Raw genomic sequence first — 23,714 nt, 5'->3', positions numbered from 1 at the left:
GTGAACTACACAGGAAGGACTAACATTACTGTCAGAAGCAGCGTGGCTCAGTGGAAAGAGCACGGGCTTTGGAGTCAGAGGTCGGGGGTTCAAATCCCAGCTCCACCAACTGTCAGCTGTGTGACTTTGGGCAAGTCACTTAACTTCTCTGTGCCTCAGTTACCTCATCTGTAAAAAGGGAATTAAGACTGTGAGTCCTCCATGGGACAACCTGATCACCTTGTAACCTCCCCAGCGCTTAGAACAGTGCTTTGCACATAGTAAGCGCTTAATAAATGCCATCATTATTATTATTACTTCCCTCTCTGGGTGATGCTCACGTGAACCATGGGTGAGAAAATGTGAGCCCACGTGTGGGACTGGAGGCAGGATGGAACTTTAGGTCTTTCAACGAGGGTCTAATGAGTGATTCAGGCAATAAACTCAGCTCTATTCACACAGCGGGTGTTGTCTGATTTCAGATAACTTAGATCTGCCACCCACAGCCCCACAGCACTTACGTACATATCCATAATTTACTTGTATTAATGTATGCCTCCCCCTCTAGACTATAAGCTCCTTGAAGGCAGGGAGTGTGTCTACCAACTCTGGTATATTGTACTCTCCCAAGTGCTGTGTACAGTGCTCTGCACACACTAAGGGCTCAGTAAATACCACTGACTGATTGAATGCTCTGGACCAGAGCCAAAAGACCTCAGCATTGCTTGTGAGTGGGAAACAGGCAGAGGAGTCGCTCGGGGTCCCGACTAGCAGTCGCTAGTCATCATCACCCATGTCATCAACAGCACTGCCTGGGCACCCGCTTGGTTCACAGCACTGTGTTAAGCGCTCTGGAGCATTTGGTAGAGTTAGCCTACATGGGAGACAGACCTTAACGTGAATTACTTGTGGAAGGCAGAAGGAAAACAGCCCTTCTGGTCCATCTTAAACATTAGCACCCGTGGCTTGAAAGTGGAGAGCAGTGTTTCCTCTAGTTTTCAAATTTAAAATGAAACTGCTTTGATTAGTGATGTGGGGCTGTAGAGACAAGGCAGCTTTTCAGGCAGCACCCTGAGAGGCCCGAGGTGAGCCATCCTACCTGTAGTTGTTGTACTCTCGCTCCTTGAGCTGATCGATGTGTCTCTTCTTGAGGAGCAGCTTCTGTTTCTCCACAATGAGCAGGGGCCTGCAGATCCGGCCCGCGTCCGTGTAGATCCGGATCTCTCGCTCACGGATGTCTCTGATCATGGACACCTGGTTCAAAGGCAAAGGATGAAGGAGGCCTGGCCAAGAACCACCCATCCGCGCCTGCAAGCTTGGATGCCTCTGAGCCGATGCCCCGGGTATAAAGCACTATAGCCACTCAAGACAGGCCATCCTCCTGATCAGCAAACAAATAGATGCAGGATTGGGAGTTGCTAAACCAATTTCTTTCTGCCACAGAACCTACTGAGGAAATTCCCAACACCCATCCCCAACTCAGCCACCCTTCCCACCCCATCAGCTCCTAGACACCACCCCCAGTAAGATGATTCCATGGATGGGCCAGGCTCCATCCAAAAGCACCCCTCAGGAGAGGGCAGACATTGCCCTCATTTAAATGCTGGCTGAGTAAGAATGGATGCTGAAGCGGCACAGCAATTGAAGGTATAAATACATGGTGACGGTGTAAACACAACAGAATAGACTACAGAGAGAATCACACTGCTCCGTGTAAAACTCCCTCCTTTCCCACTCTGCTGCAGCCAGGCCACTCAAAAGGCAGCATGGCCTACTGGAAAGGGCCAAGAGCTGGGAGTCAGGAGGCCCGGATTCTTATCCAGGCTGCTGTGTGTCCTCTGGGCAAGACAATTAACCTCTTCAGGTCTCAGTTTCTCCATCTGCAAAATGGGGATAAGCTACCTGTTCTACCTTCCTCTTAAGCCTGTGAGCCCCCTGTAAGTCAGGGGCTGGGTCTGATTCAATTACCTACCCCAGCGTTAAGCACAGTGCTTGGCCAATGCTGAGGACTTAATAAATGCCATTAAGAATTACTTCCCCAAAATGCTTCAGTATTTAACTAAGATGAACATGCTGGTGTTGTCATGGGCCTTTGTGAAACAGGTGACAAGTGACAAAAGTGGCAGTAGGGAAGTCACCCTGGAGCCAGGTGGTGAGAGGAAAGGTTTGCCGGTCACTGAGGGGCAGGGCATGGGCAAGGGGCAGGAGGTGAGCGGACCCCTGAACTCCACCCCTGGCCAAGGGGCCCGGCTTGCCTCCGACACGATGATGTCCATCTGGCGGCGCAGCTTCCTCAGAGTGTTCATCAGTTGCTCGGGGTCTTTGTGGATTCCGACCCAGCAGCCGTTGACAAAGATCTTGGTGGCGCTGTGAAAGGGGAACGATTCGGATGAGCCCCTCGGTCCCACCAGGTCGCCCGGCAGAGCCCCAGAGGCTCACGTCAGGCATACGTACTCGGCGATGGCTGCAGGGGAGATCTCCTCCAGGTTCTCCATGCTCCACTCTTCCAAAAACTCCAGGATTGGCGACGGCTGTGAGCCCACGGAGATGTAGGCCATCAGGGCGAGGTTCTTCACCAGGCCGACCGCATGGCCCTAGAGCAGACGGGTTGGACTGTGGAACACCCCATAAGGCCCAAAATCCTCACAAGCCCCGTGAGCTGCACAAGCTCTACTGTCTGAGCAACAGCCCCTCAAATTCTGCTTCAGCCCATCCCGCCGAGGCGGGCCAGCCGGGGGCTGAGTGCAGGCCAGCCAGCGGGACGGTACTGACCGCAGGGCCGGCTGGAGGCTTACCTCTGGCGTCTCGGCGGGACACACCATCCCCCACAGGGTGTTGTGCAGCTGCCGTGGCTTCGCGAGCTTCCCGTCTCGCCCGATGGGAGAATTCAAGCGACGTAAGTGGGAGAGGGTGGAGGCGAAGGTCAGGCGGTTCAGCACCTACAGATGGGCACATTTTCCAGAGATTCTAGGCCCAGCCGTGCCCTCCTTCTGCCGCTGAGTGGGCAGTTTTCCACCAGAAAAGCCAAGGGGTGCCTAGTAGGGGCCACATTGTGTTTTCCCACTGTGGGACTTCCTGAGTTCCTTCACAAACTCAACAACACCCTGAGAGTTAGCCAGGAGGAGAGGCCAAAGTATCAAAATAGTCAGGTCAAGTGCAGAGGTGCCAAACACTTCATTCTGAATGTGGAGCGAGAAGAGGGCAGGTATTTTTTTTTTGGGGGGGGGGGGGGAGGGGGGAGCGGGACTAGGTGGAGGCAGGCTTCCAAGAGTGAACAGACAAGAAAGAAAGCAGCCATTCTGAATCTTTTCAGCCCTTCCCGGGAGGAAATCTAGGAGTCCAGCTCCATTGTGGGGGTCATCCAGGGATAAGAATTCCTTCGACACCTTCTGATTTAACAGCTTCTATTAACACATACTTAGTAACTCAGAGAAACAAATTAATTGAGTTTCCAGTCACAATAAATATGCCCAAAAAATTCTACTAGATTCTGCTCCAGCCAGCCTCTCTTCCAATAGGTCCCTTACCTGAGACACTCCCGCTCGGGCCTGGTGGGCCTTCTTCTGATCCCCCCAGTTCCCTGTAGCCAGAGAGTACTTCAGGCCGTCAGATATGATCCTCGTCTTAATCGCCAATTCCAAGTTAAAGTCCTTCCCTCGGTCAATAAACTTCTGGGCGTATATTCTCACTTCCTTGAGCAAATTCTTAAACATACTGTAACAAACATACAGCATTTGTTATCGGTCAATCAATCGTACTCATTAAGCATTTACTTTGTACGGAGCACCATACTAAGCCCTGGGGAGAGTACAATAGTTGGTAGTCATGCTCGCTGCCCACAAACTCACAGTCTAGAGGGCTTTTTTAAACTCAGCACGTCCGCCTGACAGACTCTACTGCTCCAAAAAGTCACAGGCATGACCCTAAAGTACTAAGCACCCCCCATCACCCCACCCCACGTTCTCCTACTGCCCAGAGTGACCTAGATTGTCCAGACGAATCGAGATCCCTCCAAGTGCAGAGGTGCCCCACTAGGTCAGCCATGGGTCATGGCCACTCCTCCGCTGAGCCTGCCTCAGCCACCCCTCCTCCTCCCCCTCCGCAACACCCTTCCATAAGCCCCGTGGAATCCAGACCAGGCTGGGCTCTCCAGCTCCATGCACTGCACCCTGGAACCCTACCTCCTGCACTGAGCCAAAGCCCAGTCAGAAGATCCCTACCCTGGAGGGGAGAATGTGGAACCGAGCCCCCACCACAGTGGGGGAGCCCCCAGCATGGTTTCTGCTGAACCCAGCCCAAATCAACGCCTTCCAGGCTATGTCGGCCACCCGGGACTAACCCTTTCTGGGGCCACAACTCCCTCCATACCGTTACCATACCACCAGTGGGGAGCTCTGTGAAGCTGAGGGAGCAACCAGACAAGCTCGAGTCCAGTTGGCGGGGGGGGGGAGGGCTCTGTGCTAAACTGACCCAAGCCCAAGGGCTCCATCCTATGTCAGCCCCAGCTGAATCCCCTGAGAGAATCCAGGGGACAGGGTCCATGGCTAATTCCCACCTGTCAATTCTTTCCCTGTGCTTAGTATATTGCTCTGCACACTTCTAAGTGCTCAATAAATACTCTTACTACTAATCCCCTCCTCCCCCTCCCCATCCCCCGAGCCTTACCTCCTTCCCCTCCCCACAGCACCTGTATATATGTTTGTACATATTTATTACTCTATTTATTTTACTTGTACATATTTACTCTTCTATTTATTTTATTTTGTTAACATGTTTTGTTTTATTGTCTGTCTCCCCCTTCTAGACTGTGAGCCCGCTGCTGGGTAGGGACCGTCTCTATATGTTGCCAACTTGTACTTCCCAAGTGCTTAGAACAGTGCTCTGCACACAGTAAGCACTCAATAAATACGACTGAATGAGTGAATGGTATTTAACGCATGAGGAAAATGAAGCCCAGAGAAATGAAGTGCCGTGACAAAGGTCACACAGCAGGCAAGTGGCAGTGCTGTCCCTGACCCCAGGGCCCGTGCTATTTCCACTAGGCCGCACTGCTTCCAATGCTTGGGACTTGATGTTCCAGTAGATAGCAGAGGCCACAGTGCACATGCATTTTGGGAGGCAAGGGAGGATGAGGAAGTGCCTGAACCCCCAGGACTCTCCCACCTGAAAGGCTCCTGTAGCACAGCAATGCAGCACAACATACAGCTCAGTGTGCAGCACAGGAGGGGCTGGGAGCAGGTGTGCTGTTGGGGGCAGGTGTGGCTTGGCCAGCAGCACCATACACTCATATGGGCGAGATAGTCCCAGGCTATGATGGGCTAGTTTGGTTTGAGCAGTCGTCTGGAGGGACTTAGGCTGGGCATCCCTTTGCAGGACTGTCCCAAAGGGAAGAACCAGATTTGAGGGTGGAGGGGTCCACGAGCCAAACAGGAAGTAAGGCCTCCCCCTGGTTGTGAGTAACTGGCAGTTCTTGTTTCAAGTATCCCCAATATTGAATGTTGAGAATGTTCCCTGAATACCCAGGCCCACCTCGCAACACCAGCGTGGAACCTGGCAATGGAGGAGGCCCCCTGTTCACATGAATACCCCGAGCCGAAAGTCCAATGGCAAGCTAAGGCTCAGTTCCCAGGCAATGATCCGCCTAACAATGAGCCCTCCCCTCCACCCAACACCTGCCAGTATTGTTTGCGTTAGTAGTGTATGACCCTTACCCTCGAAACAAAAACGCAAGCAAGGGTCCAGCAAGGTCCAGCCTTTTGTTTCCATAGTGATCTCGGTCATCCAGTTCTCTCCGGCCCAAAGCGGCCAGCAGTAATCTATGGACCATATACCTAAGAACATAGAAAGAGTAGGTGGTTACATTTCAGTGGGGGAGGAAGGGGCACTTCCAAACCCAAGTCAAAATACTAGATACTGACTTTCTTTTGACAAAGTAGAATGCTTTAAAAGTGTCTCCTAAGCGCCTCAAACAGCTCCCTGGACCCACAGGGCATTCAGAGCAAGGATGCTTAACGTACCCCAAGAAATAGGCTTTTTTCGTTTCACAGAAGTCACTGACACCCACATGAGGAAGCATTTCCTTTTGCAAGACTTCTTTGGCATATTTAATCCTCTTCTCCTTGGTAACACCAGGTTTTGCCCCTCTGGAGCCGATAAAGTTCAGGGCAACGTTCTGCTCCTGGATGACAAACGCTTCATCCAGAGATGGCTTCACCTACCGGGTAACAGGAAAACCATTTGAAACTAACAAAAATTATTTCCAACGCATTCCTCCCCTCAAATTTGATGGGCACTGGCCATCTGTCGCCCACTCCCAGTCAGCCTCCCTAAACTCCTACAATGAGAAAATATTTTGGAACAAATGTCAGGAAACGGCACAAAAAAAAAGAGCCATCAGCCCCATTGTTTAATGGTGTGCAGGAAAGCCCTTCAACCCTCCAAAAGAGTGTGCCTTGGAAATTCAAGACAAGACTGCTCTAACTGGGGTTCGACTGGTTCCTAATCAAAAGGAAATTTAGCCAAAAAGTAGTATGGGGTATTTTCCCACCACATTTACCTGTGGTTTTCTATCATCTATTAAAAAGGCCATGGTGTTTTTGAGAACAGACCCACAATGTAGGGTTTCCCGGTCTTCTGCTCCACAGTCAGGAAGTTCTCATGAGCATTTCTCAGAATGATGAAATCAGAAGGAGGACACACATCCCAGCCCTCAGCCCCGGGCGCTGGGGGACAGGAGAGAAAGGGCCGCACACCTGACCAGATCGAAATAAGGTTCCCTACTTACCCAACACATTCCACCCAAAATTCAGGGTGAAAACCCACATTATGGGAATAATGAGGGCCCAAAGCACCCAATGAACCCCAGGTGACTGAAGGATCCAACTTTAAAATCACTTAACACTGCACAAGGGTTTCACTTATACATTACCATTTCCATCATCTCTGGATCTTCAAAGTCATAAATTATGTGCTCTAAAATGTCTCTGTCAGACACAAAACCTAATGCCCGAAAGACAATGATGATGGGGACTTCTTGCTTGATATATGGTAAAGTGGCTACAATGCGCTGACCGATGGCACTCTTCTTTGCCCCCTACAAAAACAAACAAGGTTCATTAGACTCCAACACAGAAGAATCCACATACCCCAGCCAGCACCCACATGGGACTGCATTTTTATAGGGACCCGAAGGTGCCCTGAAAACCCATCCACTCCTGAGAAACCCCAGGCTGTCAGGAAACACCGAGTCTAGGCTTCCCGATCTGTCTGAAACCAGCTGGTCTCTCCAGGCCTCTCCAACTTCACCCCATGCCTAAATTCCCTCTAGCCACATGGCACTGGAACTCTGCCACCCTTCCCCCAAACCCAGAGACCAGTGGGAAGGGATGAGGGGCCAGGACAGGGAGAGGGGAGTGGCGGGGAGAAGGAGCTAAGAAAATGCAACATGACCCTGTACCGATCACTCCACGTTGCTAGTAAAACGAACCACCCTTTTCCCCTTCATCCCTCCAGCAGTCAGTCCTGTGCTTGGTGAAGTCCCTACCAAGCCAGATTCTTGGTCAACACCTTCAAATCTTGGCTTTCGTTTTGCAAGGAGTCGCAATGTCACTATGGCATCCCATAACCAGCCGAGCCCTAGCCCACTCCTCCTTGCAATCGGAAAGAACTCGAGTGCTTTGGTTTAGAGACAGGATTAGTGTATGTTTCTGAATTGCATTTGGAACTCTGGGATTCTTTTTGCGAGAATGTAAAAGCAGAAGAGGCACCTGGAAGCCCTAGGGTCTGGGCCCAGGGTGGAGGCTCCTGGGGCAAAAGTTCTGTAAGAAAACTCAATCCTGCCTTGTTGTATGATATCAGGTTGTCTACCGGTCTCTTGGAGGGCAGGAAATGTTTCTATCCTTCATCTCTAGCCCCTCGGCCCCCGGGGCTCACTGCTCATACTGCAATCACCATGGGCCTTACCTGCCCTCCTCTGGCTAGCATGCTGACCCATATGGTACTCGTGGGGCGGGAAGAGTTCTCCAGGCAAGATCTGCACTCTCCGGTGTACGCGTACTTGGAATCTTTTTTGGCAAACACATACACAGTGTTTGTAGCCATTTTCTCTTGAGCAATCAGAACCTATATTGGAAAAGCAAAGCCTGAACATTAACCTAAAAATTTTCATCTTAGAAAGAACAGTGCCTAAATTTAGAATGACATTTTGAAATCGTTCTCTCATTCGATGGCTTTACCAACTCTTATTCTTTACTGACCCAAAACCATGCTCAGTGACTGGCTCCTGATCTTCATTTACTGTCTTCTTTACATCCAAATTCTTGTATCAGTGGGCATGTCCACATAATCAATAATATTTATTGAGGGATTACTGTGTGCATAACACTATACACTTGAGACTGTAGTTTACAACAGAAGAGGTAGACCTAATCTCTATCCTCAAGGAGTTTACAATCAATCTTGTGATAGGAACCATAGTGGTTCAAACCTAGAGCAGATGCTCACTTCGGCCTAAAGCTTTGACAGACATAGCATAGTGGAAAAAGCCCAGGACAGAGTGTCAGGAGAACTGGGTTTGAACTGATTGACTGATTCTAATCCTCATTCTGCCACTGGTCTGCTGTGTGACTTTGGTCACGTCACTTAACCTCTTTGAGACTCATATTCTTCACCTGTAAAATAGGGACAAGATCCCAGGTGGAACAGGGACTCTGTCTAATCTGATCAACTGATATCTACCCTAGCATTTAGCATCGTGCTTGGCACAGAACAGATGCTTAATAAACACCACTGCTAACTAAAATTCTGTGTCTTTTTTTTCCTAGAGCACCAGGGCTGCTGCGGTAACGGGCTGGTGATTGACCCATGGTGATTTGTGAGGGTCCAGGTTCAGGGATGTGAGCCATGCCCTCCGGAGACTTTGAGAGAAGTGAGAAATGTGTTTGCTGCCCTCAAGCAGCAGTCTGAGGGGGACATGACCAGTGTTCACAAACAGAAGCAGGAGGAAGAAGAAGAAAAAGAATCCAACTGGTAATGGTATGAATATGCCCAGGAGGAAAAAGGGGAGTAAACAGTGAGGGAACAGGTCAGTGAGCACACATGCGTACACAAGCCCGGAGGAAGGACACAAGTGTTGCAGGTGGCTTCTGAGTCATGCGAGGACAGTACCCTCCAGGTTGCACCGCCCAATTCCTCTTCCCACCCTGCAGCCAAGCTCATCTCTTTATTATTATAATAATAATAATAATATTGTCATTTATTAAGCACTTACTGTGTGCAAAGCACTGTTATAAGCGCTGGGGAGGTTACAAGGTGATCAGGTTGTCCCACGGGGGGCTCACAGTCTTAATCCCCATTTTACAGAAGATGTAACTGAGGCACAGAGAAGTTAAGTGACTTCATCATCATCATCATCAATCGTATTTATTGAGCGCTTACTATGTGCAGAGCACTGTACTAAGCGCTTGGGAAGTACAAATTGGCAACATATAGAGACAGTCCCTACCCAACAGTGGGCTCACAGTCTAAAAGACACAGCTGACAAGTGGCGGAGCTGGGATTTGAACCCATGACCTCTGAATCCAAAGCCCGTGCTCTTTCCACTGAGCCATGCTGCTTCTCTTCTCCTCTGCCTGTTCATCGCCCACAGAGGGACCAGGTAAGACATTATATGGTCGGTTCCCCACATCCTTCACCAGTCCCTCTCTATAATTTGGGGGCTGGTCCAGTTCCTTAAGCAGAACCAAACGGAGTCCAGTTTCCCTGGAACTAAGCTGACCCAGATCTCAGGGATCCTCCTCCCTCCTGCCCCCCAGCCCCTGCAGGTGCTCAGGCTTCCCCAGGGGGACAATCTGGTTTGAGGCACCTGGGGCATCCTTGGCCCACAGAACCCCAACCCCAATCCCTTATCCCCAATCAAGGACACCCTCGACTGCCCCATCTCGCACGCCTTTTTCCCCCGGGGAGCCAAAGGAAGGACTGTTCCAACAAACCCACCCCCTTCACTGGGATGCCGGGAGGGTTGCCCGATGGCCGTCGGGAGGTGCCTCGAAAGGAAATAAAAAAGGTAAAATTTATTGGGCTGGGGGCGGGGGGAAAGAGGGACAAAAAGGCATATTTACAGCCAAAAGGAATGTCGTTTCCCCAGGAAGGATTCCCTACCTTTTCTGATCCGTTAATGATGAAGTAGCCACCGGGGTCGAGGGGACACTCGTTCAATTCACAGAGATCACGATCGGTCAGACCGTTCAAGAGGCAATAGGTGGACCGCAGCATGATGGGAATTTTCCCAATGAAGGTTTTCTGGTGCTGTGTCTGAAGCTGCTCTTCTCCCTCCTTGATGACGGTTTTGGTGATGTCCACGTAGAGGGGGGCGGAGTACCTGCGGACAGAACACGCGGATGGCTCGGATGGACGGCCACGATATGGTGCGGGGCTTGCCGGGGGGCTGATCTGCCACATCCAAGAGGCCAAATCCCAGCTGACACTGGGCTCAAATTTGGCCTTTGAGGGTGTGCCCACCCCACCAGCAGAAGGAACCATTTCTCACGTGAGGTTGCGCAGTCTGGCTTCATTCGGCATCATCGGGGATGGGGCGCCATCTCTTTCCCAGTGAGTAGGCTTGGAGAGGTAAATCTGCTCAAACTTCAGTAGGTAGCGAGGCTGAAATTCACCAGAAACATAACCACATTATAACCAAAGGGCAGGACATGGATTTCACAAGAATCACATGCTCGCCCCTTCTGGTTTGCAGGCTCTGAGTGGGATTGATCATCAACCCACAACAACCAGGTCAGATACTTCGGAGGGGCTTAGGCTCTCAAACAGCTGGCAGGCTGGCATTCCGCAGGGGCAATAAGGGGCTTATAGTCTAGGGATTAAATAAACCCATTTTGCAACCAAGAACTACGGCTGAGAGGAAAAATCGCATCCCCATTAAAATACCCATTTTACTCCTTTACTCTTTACTCCTAGCATCACTCCTTCTTTACACCCAAGGACTGGACTTGGCGAACACACTTTCCTAAGTGGGTAATATTTTTGCCCTCTTCCCAGGGGCAGAACGAGGCAAGAGACCCCGCATCTCGAGAAGGAGGGAGAGAGGAAGGGAGGGAGAGGAATGTGCCCAGCTAAACAGTCAGAGTCCCCTCCCGCTCCAGGGAGCCCCAAAGAGACTCTGGTACCTCAAAGGGATCCACCCAGGATCCACCCAAGGATCCATCCCTTGGGTGAGATCCAGACCTCCACCACCCTGTTCCGCTCCCTGTGGGACCCTCCAAGGAGAAACCTATCAACTCTGGAAGGCTCCCGGGCATGAAACTGCTTGGCCCAGTGCCCTGGATTCGGAGTCAAATCTCCCAGGCCAGAGCCTCTAGCGGGTTATGTTACTCCCGGGAACATAAGAGTCTCGATTTCCACAGCTAACTCACTGGCTCTTCCACTTCTCCGGAAGCGTGCTGGGCTTCAGCCTGCAGGTCAATAGGAGGAGCGTCCTCCACAATTCTCTGCACAGACATCTGGATGAACTCGTCAAAGGAGTCCAGCTGTTGTCGGACCAAACCCTTTTCATCAAAATAGGAGCTGAGAAGAAAACAGCTTGTTGACACACATTTTACAGTACATATATACAGTCTAATAAATAAAAGGAGGCATAACTGATTGAATAGGTGGGTTGAATGAGAGATGAGTCTAATAAACATAAGTAGGCATGACTGATTGAATATGCAGGTTGAATGAAAGAGAAGAGTCGAGGTTGGTTCATTTGGAAATTTTCTTATACTTCCAAATCCTGTACTTTGAATCCTGTCGGGCTATTCTTATTACCCAATGGTCAATATTTTTGACATTCATCACTTTCATATACAATGACAAAATCTGTCTCTTCATCTCTATAGGTTTTTCCAACCTGCAAGTAGACAGATGCTAAAGGAGGAAGGAAAAGGTGGCTGGCTGGTAAAAATCTTTTCAGCATGGATGAGATTTCTTTGTCCAGACCTCGGCTGGCAGCAAGGATGGGCGGGGCTAGAGGATCAGGAAGGAGAGACAATCTCAATTTGGGGAATGTGGGGGCCGGGGAATGGGCTATAGGTAGGAGGAGAAAGAAAGGAGAAGAGTCCTAATGGAGCACGAGAGGGATCAGAAAGGTCAAACACGCCATCCCGAGGGGGCAGAAAAGGCCATTCAATTCACAGTATTTTCTGAAAGCCTACTGGGCACTGCACTAAGCGTCTTGGAGTCGACAAATGAGAAAGAAACACAGGTGCTGTCTTGAAGGAGCCTATGGCCCCAGGGAAGTCTGACAGCCACAGATTACTCCCAACCCTATGACTGACAGCAAAAATGTGGAATGATGCATCGATTATCTCTCCCTCTAGACCGTAACCTCATTGTGGGCAGGGAACATGACTACGAACGCGGTTGCACTGTACTCTCCCAAGTGCTTAAAGTGTTCTGCATATAGTAAGCACTCAGTAAATATCATTAATGATGATAAACAGATGAGTTGAAAGTTAATGAAAGTCAACGATATGCTCAAGTACTGAGGTTCATAAGTACTAGTGCTCGGGGCACCTGAAAATGCATACAACTTCAGAAGCTGTAGCTGAATTGGGGAAGGACTCCTAGAGGAAGCATCTACTAATTCTACTGTACTCTGCTAAGCACTTGGCACATTGTTCTGTCCACAGCAGACATTCAATCTATAATACTGACTGATCATTCCACTGGTGGTATAAATACACTCAGTTCTGCCACAAAGCAGGTTTGCATTACGCATTTTGGCTAGAATATGGTTGGGGAATTAGGGGACGTTCGTCCAATGTGAGCCTTTCTGGACATAACACACAGTGGTAACCAAAAAACAGTCATGTGCTCGTACATGTGGTGGTGGACATGGTGAGTTTTTGCAATAGCATCTTCTAGGGGAGATTTAATGAGTGCTTATTATGTGCAGCACCCTGAACTATGCCCTGGGGAGATGGGTATATTCTGAATGAATGAACAAGGCAGCTCATGTTATAACATTCTTGGATGGAAAAAAGGAAATACACGGCCTCGTTTATCGACAGATTCAAATGGCCCCTACTACTCTGGTAACAAGAAACATTTGAATATGTTGATAAATGAAAATGATTAGAAACAAAACTTAAAAAGCAGCATGGCCTAACAGAAAGAGCATGGGCCTGAGAGTTAGAGGGCCTAAATTCTAATCCCAACTCCACCACTTGTCTTCTGTGTGACTTCAGAGAAGTCACTTCACTTTCCTGTGCCTCGGATACCTCATCCGTAAAATGGGGATTAAGACTGTGAGCCTCATGTGGGACAGGGATTGGGTCCAACCCAATTATCTTGTATTCACCCCAGCACTTAGTATAGTACTTACTATAGTAAATGCATAACAAATATCATTAAAAAAAGAAAGGAGAAAAATTTTTACCACTTGATTAAATTGAAAGGGTCAATGCTTGAACGAGTCCTGAAATTTCCCTACTGAGAACTCTGTCTGCACTGGATAGACACTCTGTCCGACAGTTTAGAAGGTATTTAATCAAAAAGCATCATAGCCTAGGGAACAGAGCATGGGGTCAGAGTCAGGGGACCCGGGTTCTAAAAACAGCTCTGCTCCTGATCTGTTGTAGGACCTCGGGCAAGTCACTTAACCTCTCTGGGCCTCAGTTTTCTCATTTGTAAAATGGGGAAAAGATACCTGTTCGCCATCCCTCTTGGGCTGGGAGAGCTGCATGGGACAGGGATTGTGCCTGTCCTTGTCTATCTTATAGCCATCACAGCAATCAGCACTGAGCTAGGCATATAAAAAGCACTTAATAACATACCATCATCAACAATATGTATTTTAACACCAATACCCTCTCCAACAGACTCAGAGATTCCCTCCAATTGCCATAAAAAACCGTTACCTAATTACAATCCAGCATGCTTCTTGCCACAAATCTGGAGTGATTTCATCATCATCTTCATCATACTGCATATCTGCAAGGGAAGAGGCACTAAAACCTTAACTCTCCATATTTCACTTCGGCCCACTTCACTATCATAAACCTGCTTGCTTTAGGTTAGAATCACTACCACTTTTCTTTTTTCTAAATTTAAATAAAGTTTTCTCAACTCAGTAAGTTTTCAACCAAGAGAAGTAATAGATCTTGTACTCTCGGTGGCCCAAGCTCTGGAACTGATGGTGGCATAAAATCTGGTTTACTTTATCACTTGGGCTGAAATTTATTCAACAGCCTTCCCCGTGTACTTACTATGTAGAAAAGCATCCCCACTCCACGTGACCATGAATTTCTTGCAAGCACAGATTGGGAAGGAATTTAAAAAGTATACTAAAGAGAAACTCAGAGTTAGTGGAAGAATCAATCTATCAATCGTACTTATTGAGTGCTTTCTGAGTGCAGGGCACTGTACTACGCACTTGAATCCTAGATGGAGACGTTTTTAGACTTACACCTGTCTTTTCACTTCTGGGAAATTTGGAAACAATGATTTAGCTAGGGTGACACTTGCCAAACTAACCAATCAACAGCACTTTCTAAGCGCTAATTGTGGGTGAGAGCACTATACTGAGTGATGTACTTACTGAGTTAGTAGAAACAATCCCCGCCCTCACAGAGCTTCTAGTCTAGTCAGGGAGACAATAAATGACCGCTAAGAGGAAGCAATAGGGCATAAAACTAGGTACATAAGTGCAACGGGAGTGTGGGAGTACCTAAGTACTTAGGTGTATGCAATCAGCAGGACTTTTTGAATTCATTCACTGAATGGTTGGACCAGGAAAGTTTGCTGTCTTCTACTAAATGATAGCTGGCCCACAATGGGCAAGTGCCCAGGAAGCATGCAGGTCCCTGAAAGAATTGAGGTGCCTGCTAGTGCACAGGCCCAGTGATTCTGCCAAAGGCCCATTAGAAAACACATACGCAAAAATCATTACTGCTTCCTAATGGGTTTAACTAAAGAGACCTTCCAAGCTCTTATGCCCTTTTGGGGCACCAAACCAACTCTTGTGGTGACTAGACAGAAATCGTGATAGATCATTTAAACTGTACGAAGTTCAGACTTTCTTTCTGGAAGACCTGTCAACACTAGAACACAAAACTGAGAAGAAATAAAATTAAACGAATTTGTTTTTCAGAAAGTGATGCCCAACGATACTGGATAAGCTTCACAAGCACTTGGATCTGTACCTGTACTTTGATCTGTTCCCCTTGAGAACTTGGTACTCAACCCAACCTCAGTCCCACAGTACTTATGTAAATATCCACAATTTACTGATTTATATTAATGTCTGTCTCCCTCTCCAGCCTGTAAGCTCACTGTGGGCAGAGAATGTGCCTACCAACTCTGTTGTACTGTATTCTGCAGCTAGTGAGAAGTATTTCTTCAGAATGGCCATTTGATGACTACATTATTTGTACATATTCATTCTATTTATTTTATTTTGTTAATATGTTTTGTTGTCTGTCTCCCCCTTCTAGACTGTGAGCCCGCTGTTGGGTAGGGGCCGTCTCTATATGTTGCCAACTTGTACTTCCCAAGCACTTAGTACAGTGCTCTGCACACAGTAAGCGCTCAATAAATACGATTGAATGAATGAATGCTCTACCAAGCAGTTAGTACAGTGCTCTGCACACAGTAAGCACCCAATAAATCCCACTGACTGATTTGAGAGAGCAACACATTCACTGTGTCACACTGAAATAAAGATTTGCAAAAGCTGCTACCTGAGCTAGAAGAGTAATAAATAACATTTGAGGCTTTGAGAGTTTACTGTAACCCTCCCAAACCTGGAAAACCTAGAAAAGTCTGCTGTTGTTTCTAAGATGTTTGTTAAGTGCTACAGCACTGTCAGTTAACCACCAAGGGAAGCAGTGTGGCCTCAAGCACAAGCCTGGGAGTCGGAGAACCTGGGGCTCACCAATCCAAGCTCTGTCCCTTGCCTGCTGTGTGACTTTAGGCAGGTCACTTAGCTTCTCTGGGCCTCAGTTTCCTCATTTGTAAAATGGTAATTCAATGCCTGTTCTCCCTCCTGTGGGACAACAGGCTGTGGTCTGACCTGATTATCTTGCATCTGCTTCAGCACTCTATATTCAGTGCTTGGTACACAGTAATAGCTTAACAAATACTACCATTAATATCACTGTACTCCCCTTCTAAAGGAAACTCCAGTGGCACCAAACCCCGCTACCGGGTTGGTGGAGCAGCAATGTTGGAAGCTGTACCTTCTCAATCAATGGTAGATATTGAGTACCTACTGTGTGCAGAGCACTGTATTAAACACTTGGGAGACTACAACAGAGTTAGCAAACACAATCCCTGACCAAAAGGAGCTCACAGTTCACTCATTCAATCGTATTTATTGACTGCTTACTGTGTGCAGAGCACTGTACTAAGCGCTTGGGAAGTACAAGTTAGCAACATATAGAGACGGTCCCTACCCAACAATGGGCTCACAATCTAGAAGGGGGAGACAGACAACAAAACAAAACATATTAACAAAATAAAATAAATAGAATAGTAAAATAGTACAAGGTCAAAATAGTAAATATTCATTCATTCATTCAATCGTATTTACAGTTCTCATGAAGGGATGTACACAATTATCTTTATTACTAGGCACATGGCACTTATGCAAGAATTTGGGGGAAAAACTTTGCCCAGATATGTCCCAGCCCACTTCTGAGGGGGACAGGGCTTACTTCAGTGTCTCTCTGCCCAGCTAGAACATAATCTCCGTGAGGGCAGAAAACACTCAATCATTCATTCATTCAATCATATTTATTGAGCACTTACTGGGCGCAGAGCACTGTCTAAGCATGTCTCTGCATCCTCTAAGAGTTCAGAACGACTTCAACAAATACGACTGATTAATGGTAATAGTATTTATGGATGTTCTGAGAGAACATACTCCCAAGGGGGTGGAAGTATGAGGGGAGGAAGGGAACAGAGACTAAGAGAGCACCGGGGAGAAAGGGGGTGGGGGGGTGAACGGGATGGGGGCCACGAGGTGTGGGGGGGAGGGAAGATTGTGGGAAGATCAATCAATCAATCGATCATATTTATTGAGTGCTTACTGTGTGCAGAGCACTGTACTAAGCGAAGCAGCAAGGTGTTATGGATAGAGCATGGGCCTTAGAGTCCGAAGGTTATGGGTTCTAATCCCAACTCTGCCACCTGTCTGCTGTGACTTTGGGCACGTCACTTCCCTTCTCTGGGCGTCAGTTACCTCATCTGGAAAATGGGAATTAAGAGCCCTATGTGGGACAAGGATTGTGTCCTATCTAACTTGTATCTACGCCAGCATTTGGAACAGTGACTGGCACATAGTAAGCGCTTAACAAGTAGCAGCAGCTGCTTAGAGAAGCAGAGTGGCTCAGTGGAAAGAGCACGGGCTTTGGAGTCAGAGGTCATGGGTTCGAATCCCAGCTCCGCCACATGTCCGCTGTGTAACCTTGGGCAAGTCACTTAACTTCTCTGAGCCTCAGTTACCTCATCTGTAAAATGGGGATTAAGACTGCGAGCCCCACATGGGACAACCTGATCACTTTGTATCCCCCAAGCGCTTAGAACAGTGCTTTGCACATAGTAAGCACTTAACAAATGCCAACATTATTATTATTATTATTATTATGATGATGATGAAGTACTGTGATTATTCACTGGAGGGTGGGGACAGGGAAAGCAGGGCACAGGGGGTATGAGGACCAAAGGAAGGAGGTATGAGGGGCTCAGGGGAAATAGGGGAGGGGGAGCGAGGGATAGGGGCCTAGTGGAATGAGCCCGGGGTTGGGAGTCAGAGGACTTGGGTTCCAATCCAGGCTCCGCCACTCAAAGAGAAAAAGTGTGTCTTAATGGAAAGAGCCCGGGCTTGGGAGCCAGAGGTCGCGGGTTCTAATCCCAGCTCCACCACTTAAAGAGAAGCAGCGTGGCTTAGTGGAAAGAGCCCAGGCTTGGGAGCCAGAGGTCGTGGGTTCTAATCCCGGCTTCGCCACTTGTCAGCTGTGTGACTTGGGGCAAGACACTTAGCTTCCCTGTGCCTCAGTTACCTCATCTGGAAAATGAGGATTAAGACTGTGAGCCCCATGTGGGACAACCTGCTGACCTTGAATCTACCCAGCGCTTAGAACAGTGCTTGGCACATAGTAAGCACTTAAATAACATCATCTTCATTATTATTGTTATCTGCTGTGTGACATTGGGCAAGTCACTTCACTTCTCTGGGCCTCAGTTCCTTCATCTGTAAAATGGGGATGATGACTGGGGGTCCCATGTAGGACAACCTGATTAGCTTGTATCTCCCCCAACACTTACAACAGTGCTTGGCACATAGCGAAGGCTTAACAAATGCCACCGTGATTATTATTTTTGGAGCAGAGGACGGGGAAGCTGGGAGGGCAGCGGTTGGGAGGCGGACTATTCAAAGAAGCAGCGTGGCTCAGTGGCAAGAGCCCGGGCTTGGGAGTCAGAAGTCACGGGTTCAAATCCCGGCTCCGCCGCTTGTCAGCTGTGTGACTTTAGGCAAGTCGCTTCACTTCCCTGAGCCTCGGTTACTTTATCTGTAAAATGGGGATTAAGACTGTGAGCCCCCTGGGGGACAACCTGATCACCTTGTAACCTCCCTAGTGCTTAGAACAGTGCTTTGCACATAGTACGTGCTTAATAAGTGCCATTATTATTATCACTATTATTCAGAGAAGCAGCGTGGCTCAGTGGCAAGAGCCTGGGCTTGGGAGTCAGAGGTTGTGGGTTCTAATCCCGACTCTGCCACTAGTCAACTGTGTGACTTTGGGCAAGTCCTTTCCAAAGGACACTTCCTCTCCCCCTCTTCCCCCTCCCCATCCCCCCCGCCTTGCGTCCTTCCCCTCCCCATAGCACCTGTATATATATATGTATGTTTGTACATATTTATTACTCTATTTATTTACTTATTTTACTTGTACATATTTATTCTATTTATTTTATTTTGTTACTATGTTTTGTTTTGTTGTCTGTCTCCCCCTTCTAGACTATGAGTCCGCTGTCGGGTAAGGACCGTCTCTATATGTTGCCAACTTGTACTTCCCAAGCGCTTTGTCCAGTGCTGTGCACACAGTAAGCGCTCAATAAATACGACTGAATGGATGAATGAATGAAAAGTCACTTCACTTCCCTGGGCATCAGTTCCCTCATCTGTAAAACGGGGATGAAGACTGCGAGCCCCACATGGGACAACCTGATCCCCTTGTGTCTGTCCCAGCACTTCCAGCGCTTGGCACATAGTAAGCACTTAACAAATACCACTGTGATTATTATTTTCAGGGCGGAGGACGGGGGAGCAGGGAGGGCAGCGGTTGGGAGGTGGGCTGTCTCCCCCTTCTAGACTGTGAGCCCACTGTTGGGTAGGGACCGTCTCTATATGTTGCCAACTTGTACTTCCCAAGCGCTTAGTACAGTGCTCTGCACACAGTAAGCGCTCAATAAATACGATTGAATTCATTCATTCATTTAATCGTATTTATTGATTCATTCATTCATTCAACTGTATTTACTGAGCGCTTACTGTGTGCAGAGCACTGTACTAAGCACTTGGGAAGTACAAGTTGGCAACATATAGAGACGGTCCCTACCCAACAGTGGGCTCACAGTCTAGAAGGGGGAGACGGAGAACAAAACAAAACATATTAACAAAATAAAATAAATAGAACAAATACGTACAAGTAAAATAGAGTAATAAATACGTACAAACAAATATACATATATACAGGTGCTGTGGGGAGGGGAAGGAGGTAAGGCCGGGGGGATGAGGGGGAGAGGAAGGTAGGGGCTCAGTCTGGGAAGGCCTCCTGGAGGAGATGGGCTCTCAGTAGAATGAATGAATGAAATACCAAAGAGAAGAGAAGCAGCATGGCTCAATGGAAAGAGCCCGGGCTTTGGAGTCAGAGGTCATGGGTTCAAATCCCGGCTCCACCAATTAGCTGTGTGATTTTGGGCAAGTCACTTCCCTGGGCCTCCATTCCCTCGTCTGTAACATGGGGATGAAGCCTGGGAGCCCCCCGTGGGCCAACCTGATCACCTTGTAACCTCCCCAGCGCTTAGAACAGTGCTTTGCACACAGTAAGCGCTTAATAAATGCCATCATCTATTCATTTATTAGGAGAAGCAGCGTGGCTCAGTGGAAAGAGCCCGGGCTTTGAAGTCAGAGGTCAGGGGTTCAAGTCCCGTCTCCGCCAGCTGTCAGCTGTGTGACTTTGGGCAACTCGCTTAACTTCTCTGTGCCTCAGTGACCTCATCTGTAAAATGGGGATTAAGCCTGTGAGCCCCCTGTGGGACAACCTCATCACCACGCAACCTCCCCAGCGCTTAGAACAGTGCTCGGCACATAGTAAGCGCTTAATAAATGCCATTATCATCATCATCATCATTATCTCCCCCTTCTAGACTGTGAGCCCCCTGTTGGGTATTACTCTATTTATTCATTTATTTTACTTGTTCATATCTATTCTATTTATTTTATTAGTATGTTTGGTTTTGTTCTCTGTTTCCCCCTTTTAGACTGTGAGCCCACTGATGGGTAGGGACTGTCTCTCTATGTTGCCAACTTGGGCTTCCCAAGCGCTTAGTCCAGTGCTCTGCACACAGTAAGCGCTCAATAAATACGATTGATTGATTGATTGACCGTCTCTCTATGTTGCCAACTTGAACTTCCCAAGCGCTCAGTCCAGTGCTCTGCACACAGTCAGCGCTCAATAAATAGGATTGAATGAATGACCCAGATTATTATTATTATTATTATTCCCGAGGGCATCGCCCACTTACCCTCGTCCGCGTCGTACATCTTGGAAAACGGTTCCGGAAACTTGGAAAACCGACGGAAAAGAGAAAGGAAAAACCGACTCCCAACCGGCAAGGCCCGAACAGCACGGCCAACGCCGACGCTCCACCCACTGCGCATGCGCCTCGCGCTTCCTACTGCGCCTGCGCCCGGCGCCTCTTGCCCCGCCCTTTTCCTGGGCCCCGGCCGCTTGGAACTACTCATTCATCCGTTCGTTCATTCATTCATTCGTTCGTTCGTTCGTTCGTTCGTTCGTTCGTTCGTTCGTTCGTTCGTTCGTTCGTTCGTTCGTTCGTTCGTTCGTTCGTTCGTTCGTTCGTTCGTTCGTTCGTTCGTTCGTTCGTTCGTTCGTTCGTTCGTTCGTTCGTTCGTTCGTTCGTTCGTTCGTTCGTTCGTTCGTTCGTTCCTATTGAGCGCTTACTGTGCGCAGAGCACTGGACTAAGCGCTTGGGAAGTCCAAGTTGGCAACATCATCATCATCATCATCATCAATCGTATTTATTGAGCGCTTACTATGTGCAGAGCACTGTACTAAGCGCTTGGGAAGTACAAATTGGCAACATATAGAGACAGTCCCTACCCAACAGTGGGCTCACATCTAGAGACGGCCCCTACCCAACAGCGGGCTCACAGGCTAGAAGGGGGGAGACGGACAACCAGACAAAACATATTAACAAAATAAAATGGATAGAATAAATGTGTAGAAGTAAAATAAAAAGAGTAATAAATACGTACATATACATCAATCAATCAATCGCATTTATTGAGCGCTTACTGTGTGCAGAGCACTGGACTGAGCGCTTGGGAAGTCCAAGTTGGCAACATCTAGAGACGGCCCCTACCCAACAGCGGGCTCACAGTCTAGAAGGGGGAGACAGACAACAAAACCAAACATACTAACAAAATAAAATAAATAGAATAAATGTGTAGAAGTAAAATAAAAAGAGTAACAAATACGTACATATACATCAATCAATCAATCAATCGTATTTATTGAGCGCTTACTGTGTGCAGAGCCCTGGACTAAGCACTTGGGAAGTCCAAGTTGGCAACATCTAGAGACGGTCCCTACCCAACAGTGGGCTCACAGTCTAGAAGGGGGAGACAGAGAACAAAACCAAACATACTAACAAAATAAAATAAATAGAATAGATATGTACAAGTAAAATAAATAGAGTAATAAATGTGTACAAACATATATACATATATACAGGTGCTGTGGGGAAGGGAAGGAGGTAAGATGGGGGCATGGAGAGGGGGACGAGGGGGAGAGGAAGGAAGGAATGTTCCTATTGAGCGCTTATTGTGTGCAGAGCACTGTACTAAGCGCTTGGGAAGTCCAAGGTTTCAACATCTAGAGACGGCCCCTACCCAACAGCGGGCTCACAGGGTAGAAGGGGGAGACAGACAACAAAACAAAACATATTAACAAAATAAAATAAATAGAATAAATGTGTAGAAGTAAAATAAAAAGAGTAATAAATACGTACAAACATATATACAGGTGCGGTGGGGAGGGGAAGGAGGTAAGGCGGGGGGGATGGGGGAGAGGAAGGACGGGGCTCAGTCATTCATTCATTCAATTTAATCGTATTTATTGAGCGCTTACTGTGTGCAGAGCGCTGTTCTAATCAATCAATCAATCAATCGTATTTACTGAGCGCTTACTGTGTGCAGAGCACTGGACTAAGCGCTTGGGAAGTCCAAGTTGGCAACATCTAGAGACGGCCCCTACCCAACAGTGGGCTCACAGTCTAAAAGGGGGAGACAGAGAACAAAACCAAACATACTAACGAAATAAAATAAATAAAATAGATATGTACAAGTAAAATAAATAAATAAATAAATAAATAGAGTAATAAATGTGTACAAACATATATACATATATACAGGTGCTGTGGGGAAGGGAAGGGGGTAAGATGGGGGGATGGAGAGGGGGACGAGGGGGAGAGGAAGGAAGGAATGTTCCTATTGAGCACTTATTGTGTGCAAAGCACTGGACTAAGCGCTTGGGAAGTCCAAGGTGGCAACATCTAGAGATGGCCCCTACCCAACAGCGGGCTCACAGGCTAGAAGGGGAGACGGACAACGAGACAAAACATATTAATAAAATAAAATAAATAGAATAAATATGTACAAGTAAAATAAATAAATAGAGTAATAAATGCGTACAAACATATATACATACATACAGGTGCGGTGGGGAGGGGAAGAAGGTAAGGCGGGGGAATGGGGGGAGAGGAAGGAGGGGGCTCAGTCATTCATTTATTCAATTCAATCATATTTATTGAGCGCTTACTGTGTGCAGAGCACTATTCAAATCAATCAATCAATCGTATTTATTGAGCGCTTACTGTGTGCAGAGCACTGTTCTAAGCGCTTGGGAAGTCCAAGTCGGCAACATACACAGTCCCTACCCCACAACGGGCTCACAGTCTAGAAGGGGGAGACAGACAGCAAAACAAAACATGTTGGTGGGTGTCAAAGTCGTCAGAACAAATAGAATTAAAACTATATTCATTCAGCCAGTCAACCGTATTTATTGAGCGCTTACTGTGTGCAGAGCACTGTACTAAGCGCTTGATGTAGCAGTCTAGCCGATCTTCACAATAGTCACGTGAGGTAGGCGGGTGGGCCAGGTCTTACTGCTTCTCCGTGAAAAAGGAGGACAACCCTAAGTGACTTGTCAGAGATCACAACCTGGAACCAGAACAAGACCTGAGCTTTTCCACGATTATCATGTTGAATAATTTCAATAATCCTACCCCAATTATCACTATTAATAATGATGGCATTTGTTAAGCGCTTCCTATGTGTGAAGCACTGTTCCAAGCGCTGGGGGGGATACAAGGTGATCAGGTTGTCCCACGTGGGGCTCACAGTCGTAATCTCCATTTTACAGATGAGGGAACTG

The 23,714-nt window shown here is 47.8% G+C and overlaps 1 protein-coding gene across 1 annotated transcript in view; it reads right to left on the bottom strand.

The window, feature by feature from the left end:
• POLR2B (RNA polymerase II subunit B) overlaps positions 1-20,803 on the bottom strand; it is a 31,669-nt gene extending 10,866 nt beyond the window's left edge. Inside the window, exons 1-14 of the mRNA XM_038758770.1 lie at positions 20,785-20,803; positions 13,893-13,965; positions 11,406-11,556; positions 10,526-10,638; positions 10,138-10,357; positions 7,942-8,100; positions 6,908-7,072; positions 5,997-6,193; positions 5,691-5,810; positions 3,507-3,693; positions 2,775-2,918; positions 2,434-2,573; positions 2,235-2,346; positions 1,079-1,233 (exon numbers count right to left, since the gene is read on the bottom strand). Coding sequence (XP_038614698.1) covers positions 1,079-1,233; positions 2,235-2,346; positions 2,434-2,573; positions 2,775-2,918; positions 3,507-3,693; positions 5,691-5,810; positions 5,997-6,193; positions 6,908-7,072; positions 7,942-8,100; positions 10,138-10,357; positions 10,526-10,638; positions 11,406-11,556; positions 13,893-13,965; positions 20,785-20,803 — 1,955 coding nt within the window. The remainder of the gene's footprint in view (positions 1-1,078; positions 1,234-2,234; positions 2,347-2,433; positions 2,574-2,774; positions 2,919-3,506; positions 3,694-5,690; positions 5,811-5,996; positions 6,194-6,907; positions 7,073-7,941; positions 8,101-10,137; positions 10,358-10,525; positions 10,639-11,405; positions 11,557-13,892; positions 13,966-20,784) is intronic.
• Positions 20,804-23,714: the final 2,911 nt, after the last annotated feature.

Source organism: Tachyglossus aculeatus, chromosome 17, assembly GCF_015852505.1.
Source record: "Tachyglossus aculeatus isolate mTacAcu1 chromosome 17, mTacAcu1.pri, whole genome shotgun sequence".
Taxonomy (NCBI): Eukaryota; Metazoa; Chordata; class Mammalia; order Monotremata; family Tachyglossidae; genus Tachyglossus; species Tachyglossus aculeatus.
Note: the sequence above shows the minus strand (reverse complement) of the source record. Positions and strands in the feature narration are given on the sequence as shown.